This window comes from Plasmodium vivax, chromosome 14, assembly GCF_000002415.2.
Source record: "Plasmodium vivax chromosome 14, whole genome shotgun sequence".
In the NCBI taxonomy this organism is placed as follows: Eukaryota; Apicomplexa; class Aconoidasida; order Haemosporida; family Plasmodiidae; genus Plasmodium; species Plasmodium vivax.
Genome location: NC_009919.1, coordinates 1186194 through 1195201, shown reverse-complemented (window position 1 = coordinate 1195201; position 9008 = coordinate 1186194). Strand labels below are relative to the sequence as shown.

The 9008-nt window shown below is 43.9% G+C and overlaps 1 protein-coding gene across 1 annotated transcript; it reads left to right on the top strand.

Moving 5' to 3' along the window:
• Nucleotides 1–1134: 1134 nt before the first annotated feature.
• On the top strand, nucleotides 1135–8515 carry PVX_123165 (hypothetical protein, conserved; the record flags this gene model as incomplete). Its single annotated transcript, XM_001617146.1, has 3 exons — nucleotides 1135–2167; nucleotides 2231–3153; nucleotides 3278–8515. The coding sequence occupies 3 exons, from the start codon at nucleotides 1135–1137 to the stop codon at nucleotides 8513–8515; spliced, it is 7194 nt and encodes a 2397-aa protein (XP_001617196.1).
• Between the last annotated feature and the right edge of the window lie 493 nt (nucleotides 8516–9008).

Here is a 9008-nt window from a genome sequence, read left to right as displayed (position 1 = left end):
AGCATCCCAAGAGGGGGAATAACTTTCCACACGCAAAAAAAAAAAAAATATATATTGCATAAAAATAAGGTAAAACTTTTCACAGAGGAAAGAGATTATTTATAACCATTGGGGGGGAAAAAAAAACAAATACATAAATATTTTAGTCAGAGGGATCATATCCGAACATGATAATGCAATAAAAGGAGGAGGCAAGAACTCCCCATTTAAGCTCAAAAAAAAGGGTAATAAAAAAAAAAAAAAGGCACAAGCGTGAGTACATGAGTACATGCGATGGAAACACGTATAAAAGCACGCACATAGCTTACGCATACGGCTGCTCTTGCATACGACCGCTCATGCACACGACCGCTCATGCACACGACCGCTCATGCATACGACCGCTCATGCACATGTTTAAACGTTGTTACGCAGCTGGCCAGCAAAACGCACACACACATGCGCCATTTGGCATATGACACCATTTATGTGCCACGCTCGTTCGCCTCATTGCAGAAATCGCAAGCACAGAATATAGCAGATCTGGCGAGAAAAGTTTGTGCAGGAGAAAGGGGAGGAAGAATATATCCGTATGCCGTACGTGTAAGAAATGTTACCAGGGAGCAGGTCCCTTTTTTATTTTTCCTGAGTCCTTCCAAGGGGGCAGAAATCCCACGGTTGGCGGAAGCGAAGGATTATTTTTTCTGGCATCCCTGTGTAGGCTCACTACAGCGGAGGTGCCGCCCTACGGAGAGTGCGAAATAGCGAGCCGGTTGCTACGGATAGGCACCAACTGCTATTCACCACTGCTATTTGCAACCGCTATTCTCGACTGCTATTCGCCACTGCTACCCGTGAGTGCCGCTCAAAAGGCGCCACACCGGGGTGTCCCGTTTTGCGCCCCTTCGATGGTACCAGAACGATTCGAAACAACAGTAGGCGTACACCTCTACATGCACAGCCGCTCTCGCAGGAGGGGGCGCTCTTTTTCTGGCCAAGAAGTCGGAGATAGTGCCGACACACACAAACGCCCCAACGTGAGTGCACACCTTCGTGAGAAGGAAGGGGAAGGCCCCATTTTTAGAGGCACAACATAAGTACTAAATACCCAAAACACATTAACAGCGTTAAACGTGGAAGCTTCAAACACCAAGGATGATGCTGAACACATTCAGGGAGCTAAACGATTACAGCAACTTCCTGCCGAAAAAAATCAAGGAAAATGTGAAGAAGGAAAAATACGAAATCTTAGGCGAAATAAGAAAAATAGTTTCGCTAAAAAAAAACAACTCATACAATGTGACGTTGGTGATCAAGCTGTACAACCTGTATGAGACTATCAATACGACGAAGCACAAGTCCTTTCACTTTTACATTTTTATGATCAAATATTTGTGGTTTTCCCTGCACAATAAGAATATAAGCCCCAATTTGAAGTCCTACATTTGCCAGAGCATTTCTGGGATACTAGACAATATTAAGAGCCACATTTTGGACGACTACTTTTTTGAATATGATAGGGAACTCATTTGTAAAGATGGAGAGTCGACTCCTGTGCAAGCGGAAGATGTGGGTGGCACTTCGCACGATGTGGGTGGCACTTCGCATGATGAGGGGGACGCCTCTGACGTGACGAACAATTCTTATGAAGGAATTAGTGACCACTACTACGATGAGTATAAGTACCTACATGAGGATCGAAGCGATGTGGACAGTACCACCATAAATGAAAACAAGCCACACATGTCTGGAGATAGGTACTACCTATCTGTTAATGGAATTTTCGAAAGGGGGGAAGAAAACAGCAGCTCCTTTTTTAACGAAGAGGTTTTAATTAACGGGAAGGATGAAAGCTTTCGCCTGTATATTCAAAAGTGCATATTTAATATTATTGATTATAGGTACCTGTTTAGCTTATTTTATGATTATCTGAGCAACAATTCGAGGAAGCAGGATGAGTATAGTCACAACGCTTATAAGAATTTCATCACGTCTGTTATAAACCTTTTGGCAATGTTGAGGCCCTTCTGCTATTACAACATTGATGTGCATAATTTGCTCTTTGATTTTTCCTTAAATAATTTGTTTTCCTGCAAATATGAGGAGTACGTGGATATGAGGGCCGACTGCCTTCTGGGATGCGCCCAGGAAGCGGCTCACAACGCTCCCGCGGATGGCACCCATGATGGTAACTTCGTCCATAGGGGGGACCACCCCACCTTTGCCATTAACCTCGAACTGAACAGACGAGCCAACAACGGAGTGGTACTGGACGACAATTATAAGAAGCACAAAGAAGGGGCAGAGTCAAACGGGTTCACCGGAATGGCGGACGAGTCGACCCTACAACATGTAGACCTAGCCGCACACCCCATTGAGAGGCTAGAAATTTGCACAAGGTACAACACGGTGTTTTTAAACTTTGTAATGCTAAGTCAGCTGGGCTCAGATGATCTATGCTTTAAGTTAATAAAGCACGAGAAGGCTCTCCTTCTGTATAGGAAGTTAAAGCGGTACAACTGGCACAGCATCAATTATGCCTTCGTCAGGATTATCTACAAAGGGTTAAAATATGCCTATATGTATAACATCAGTCTGGAGAGGCAAATGAAGGAGATAGTGAGACTCCTCTTTTTCTTGTTCCTGTATTATATAAAATTACCTTGCAATGTTCAGTTAAGTTCCGCCAAAAAGTACATTCCGGATGATTACAATTTGCTCATTAATGACGATGACAGTGTGGTGAAAACGGTTTCGAAGACGTTCGTTTTTCTGCTGAATAGGATGTATCGGAAGGGGAGGGCAGCCGGGGGGAACACTCCCGAGGAAGTCAAGCAAAAGGAGGTGGAGGCAAAGGTGAGGGAGAAGCAGTTACTGCAGGGGTTTCTCTCCCTCTTGAATGACGAAAATTTTAACATAGGCACCTTCGATGAGGTGACAGTTCGTGGCGAAGGCGAAGAAGACGACGGAACAACACAAAATAGAAGAAGCATATCTTCCCTCTTCCACGATCTGGACACGCACGAATTCTTTAACGTCATCACGTGTCTGTTCATGCCGCATATTCATCCCTCCAGCGTGGGGAAGCACCTGGGGAACATCAACCTGTTTATAAACACCTTTCTGTTTTGCTTCATTAGGAAGTTGAAGAGGGAGAGTTTGTACCTGAAGCGGGTGGGAATTCGCGGCAGGGCCGGAAGTGGTGGGAATATAAACGGAGGGGCCCTCCATGGTGAGCCCCCCCCCCAATCTGCATGGCCAAACGGACGACTACGTGGCGAACTACTTCATTTCCGAGGAGGACAAAAAGTTCGTTATCGAAAAGTTCACGCAGCTGGCAGTGCAGGGGATGTTCCCCAAGAGCAACAAGGGAGTCAGCCTCTTCGAAAATATCCTAAAGCACATATGCGTGGTGGACATGAACTGCCTGGACATTTTCGTAAAGAAAATGTTAGAATGCCTCATCAATGTGAATATCTCAACCCAAATATGTAACTGCCTTTTGTCCCTGTGCCTAATATTACCGCTGCTGATTAGGTATAAGGCGGGGCATTTGAAAGACCTGCTCTCCGTTATGAGCATGGGCATTGATATCTGCGATGTGTATAAAAGTTTCACCATCTTCTCCTTCCTGAGCATTTTATTTTCCTACATTTGCATCGTCAAAATTGACAATGTGGGAGTAGGAAGCGGGGCCGACTTGCAGATTGCCGTGAGAGAGTACAAAAAATTTATGCACATGGAAGGCAGCCAGGTGTACACTCTGTACTTCCTAAACGATGAGCAGATTGAGGAAGTTATGAAAGAGAGGAAAGAACTTGTGGACTACCTTTGCTATTGGGTGCATGAATTTTTTGAAAAAATTTTGTACTTTATAAAATTTACAAAAAATGAAAAAAGCAAAGATACAAAAAAACTGAATGGGGAAAAGAAAGAAACCAAAGTGGGCAACGATATTTACACCGGATTGAAGACCACACTCATTTCTCTCTTCATCCATTTAGATCACGACATTGTGTATGAGTTATGTCAAAAATTTCTGAACAACATTGAGCAGGAAAACGCCAAGTCACTGTCCATCATTCCGCTCGCCTTCGGTCTGGTAAATAACAAAAAAGTGTACGACACGCTTTTTAACGCGTTTTATAGGAAGCTCATCACGAAGAGGAAGAAAAAGAGAGCAGTACCTACGGTGGAGGCGTCCGATGGAGCGCCCCTCGCACAGCAAGAGGAGGAATACTTCGCCTACTCCAAAAACGAATACGCCAATGACGACACGGTGAAGTGCTACCTACAGTTTTTGTCAAACCTAATCAGGAGGGCCAAAAATGAATACATCAATTTGGAGGATATTTACAAATTAATCGAAATATACATCGTTGAAGATAACAATGTTGCCTTTAAGTACATTTGCAAAATTATGTATAGATTTTTGGAGATCAATTTTTCCCTATCGGTGAAGGAGTACTCGTGTTTTAAGATTGAAGAAAATATGAGTCCCCAAGAGAAGGTTCGCACTTTGGGCGGGTGGGGCATCCCTTGGTACATTCTAAACAATACGAAAAAGGAGGGGGAAGAGGCACCCCATAAGACGTCTGAAGAGACACAAGAGGTGCACACCACTTTCAATGCTGAGGAAGAAGCACCATCTAAGGGAGAGTGCCCCCATGGGGGATTCCCCAAAGGACGAGTGTTCAACGCGGATGAACTCGTCAAATGGAAAACCCCATCAAAGGAAAATGTAAAAGTGGGGAAGAAATTCACGTACTTTCTGCTAGACTATGTGCTCGACCTGATGATCCAGTGTGATGTCCCAGTGACAACCCCCAACTTGGTAAAATACGTGGAGAAGAGAAAATTAAGGGAAAAAAAAATCGATTGGAAATTCCCCCTAAACCATTCCAATGTGATCTCCAGAATTTACAAAATAATTAAATGCATCGTTAAACCTATTAGTTGTTTATACCCAGATGAAAGGTACAATTATAATACCCTCCTGGCGAAGTGCCACGTGGTGAATACTAAGCTGTCCTTCTACCTCTACGTGTACATGTGCGAAATGGTCGTAACTTTGTCTCTGCACGTTTTGAAGATACCCAAGCAAATTTTGAGCATGGCCATCTATGCTAGGTACAACCCTAACGATGATAGGCTGGAGCACAAGTCCTCCTTCAGCTCGGTGAACAGCGAAAACAGCGTTAACGATGCAAACGCGAAGCAAATCTTGGTGGATAAGAATGAGTTGAAAAAATTAAAAGAGGAGTTTTTCACAAATATTATTAATAATAGGGAGAAAACCATCAAAGCGGATGCCAAGATGCAGAGGAAAATTATCAAGTGCATACACTTTCTACTTTTAAAATGCAACGAAAGTGCCAACACGACTATGTATAATGAATATATTAACAGCGTCCTCTCCTTCACCTATAATATGTACCCCTACAGCTACAATTATGATATCATTAAGAGTCAGTACGTTAATAATGTGTTCTCTCTGTACAATGAAAGGCTGAAGCAAAGGAAGAAGAACTACTGCTTTAAGGGCTACCGCGAACAGCTGTGCAATATTTTATTTTTCACCAACTTGTCCGTTTACTCGCAAGTCCGGTCGTATGCGCAGAGCACCATGAAGCTTGTTTTGCCCACTTTTAAAATTATCAAAATTCCCTTTCTCAAAATATGCTCCTTTTATCTGAAGAATTACATCAAGCTGTACGTCTTGGTCCGCAGCGAGCGCCTGAAGGGGCGGCACGCGGCAAGCGGCGGGATGAGCGGTATGAGCGGGGTTACAAATGGGGTTTCAAATGGAGTTACAAATGGGGTTACAAATGGGGCTGCAAATGAGGTTACAAATGGGGTTACAAATGATGACACTAATGGGACCACAAATGACCCCACTAATGGCTCCGTGAACGACCCGACGAATGCCCTTTCGAGCGCCGCCCCGAACGGCCCCGCGGAGAGCGGGAGCCTGAGCAAGCTGAGCAGCCTGAAGAGCCTGGGGGAGCTGAACAACCACGACTACTTCGAGAACAAGTGCATCAGCTGCTTCAACGGAATTCTGATAAACATAACGAGCAACTCGGGGCTGATAAAGAAGATCAGCACGGACGTGCACCTGCTGAAGAAGTACATCAAAATTATCCTAAACATATTGAGACTGGAAATGCAGAAGGATGAAATAACCCTGAGGTGCATGAAGCTAGTGTATGCCATCATTAACAGCAGATTTATAAAAAATCGGGAGGCCAGCTCCGTAAGCGAGGAAAAAAAAAAAAAAAAAACCCTGAACGGATTATTTTTATTTCTAAAGGCGGAGAGCGCAAAGAAGAATAACGTCTACGCGCAAATCGTCATTTTGGCTTTCCTCATCTGCTACGAAAACTTTGTAATTCTCAACCACGGCGAATTCTATTTTAGCTACCTGCTAGAAAATTTGATCATAAAAAAAAACGTGCATGTGTATAACCTAGCCTATTACGGATTTATTAAGTTTTTAAAATACTTCAACAGAAATGTTGATAGGGGTATCGTGCCTGCCCACGTAATGAACGTGTTCAGGTGCGCAGATGTGTATAACAATTTTGTGGAGGTATGCATATACAAAAATTTGAAGAGCAAGAAAAAGAGCAACAGCATTAATGCCATCATTGTGAACTTATCGAAGATACAAAAATCTTTCAAAGGCTTTGCGCACATTAGCGAGACACACGTGAAGGATTTTTTCTACTACCATGAGTTTTTCAAATTTCTGGTTAATCTCCAGAATGGGTATGATGAGTCTGAGGGGGGGGAACCCACACCCGGAGTGGTGCACACAGTGGAGCCGCACAACCAGGTGAAGAAGCAGGACGAGGGGGGAGGAGAAGCCCCACCAGGGGATGTACCCCAACTGGGTGATGAACAAACAAATAGAAGTGAAGCGGATGTACGCCCCCATTTTAGCTTTTTCCAGAGGGTTATCCACAATTTGAAGGAACTGCAACAAGACGCGCATGCCGACAATGAGTATAAATCCACGTTCATTTCGCTAGTCTGCCCTTTGCTGTTTTCCCTGAGAAAGTTAAAAAGGAGGGAAGCGGCAGACGCAATTTTGGAAAGCATCATTTCGTTGCTAGAAAAAGAAATAGCGATTGTAAATATGGATGTGTATGCCATATGGATGTATTATTTTCACCTCCTTTTTATTAACATAAAGAAGAAGGATCTGGACAAGTACGAAAAGCTGTTCAAATTTTGCTTATGTTTCAATTTTCAAGATACATCGAATTTAATTTTTAAAAAGAAAACGCAGCTGCTAAGCATTATGCTGATGTACAGTATGCACAAGAACATCCACCTGATGGATGACCACCTAATGGAGTTCCTAAAATTGATTGATAATGGCAACATAACGGTTAGGCAAGTGGTGGGGGACCTCCTAGCCTACCTACTCTACGTACTTCATGACCATAGATATTATTCCCACTTGAAATGTATGTACCTTAGGATTTTAATATATTTGTATAAAAGCGCCTGTGAGGTTATTGAGTACCTTCAGGGTCAGGAGACGCTATCGAAGCAGTCCAAATTTATTTACACCCTGGAGACCCTAGCGTATATTACCATCACAATTTTTTCGATTAGAAGCATGTACGTGCTGAATAATGTGAGCATTCCATTTTTGAAGATGTTCATTTTGTCCTTCCAACTGGTCGACAATTTTATCAACGGGATTATCAACAAGGCCATCAACTGTTTCATGTGCCCCTCGCTTTACCTGTTCGAGTTTGAAAAGATTAGCCAAACGGAGGGGGTTGGAAAGACGAGCGAAGGCAACACGTGCATCACATGCGCCGCAAACCGTAGCTACGAAATAGCCTCAGCAGAACTACTTAGCAGCTTCGACTCACTGCTGCAAGACAACATGGGAAATTTATTCATAAAAAAGTTAAGTCACTTGTTAAGCAAAAATAATTGGAAGATTCGCAACTGCGTGTTGCAGTTTTGCTTTTACTTTCATGCATACTATTGCATATTTTTTTACAGCCGAAAGGAAAACACCTTCCTCCTGAACGTGTTCATATCTTTGCTAGTTGACAATTACATTGAGATTCAAAACTTATCGCGAGACATTTTATCCTCCGTGCTTTGTTTCTACGACAGTCAGACTGTCCAGAGCATTTCCCAGTACTTCTTATCCGTGGCGAATGAGAAAAGCACATTATTACCTTCTTCACCACAAAGGGAAAATCCAGAAACGAGTAATACCAGCAAGATGATAGAGAAGAAAAAAACGGTCGCCATTTACGCCCTCATTAGTGTTGTCAATTCGTTCCCAAATCATGTGCCCCAGTGGCTCCCGAACATTTTGATCAGCGTGGCCAGGATGTCAAATAACAAGGTGCATATTATAAAGAAGGAGATTGAGAAATGCATTCAGAACTTTTTGAGGACCCACAAGGACGAGTGGGAGTACAAATACAAGTTGGTTTTCACGGAGGACCAGCTCAACATCTTGGACATGTACAAGGGCGGCCTGAACTACTTCACCTGAGGCGCCGCCCCTCGGTGGGGAGCGGGATAGCGGCCAGCGGGCTAGCGGTCCAGCGGACAATCTCGCAGTCGCGCAGTAGCGCAATCTCCAATCGCGCAACATATTATATACATTCATCTGCACTGGAGGGAATTTCCCTCCCCATTTTTGTTCCAACCCAAACTCGCGTTGTCGACGGGGCCGAGGCAGCCGTAAACAGTCGCCTTCACGGGGTGTCCAAATTGCAGTGGTGCTGAATTTCTTTGAAAATGTTTATGCTGGAAAGGAAAGGGGAAAGGTGTGTAAACGCACGTGTGGAAATGGGAAGCTCCACAAACGGGCTCCCCTAAGCGGTTAGGCGGTTAAGCGGTTAAGCCGTTAGGCGGCTATTCATAGGCCGTTCGCAGTGACCAACTTGGTGCCCCTACGCCGCAAACGCGGGAAACCCCAACTGATACAAATGATACAAATGATGCAAATCGCGGTGCACGAGAGCGGCAGCGCGGCCCGCTTT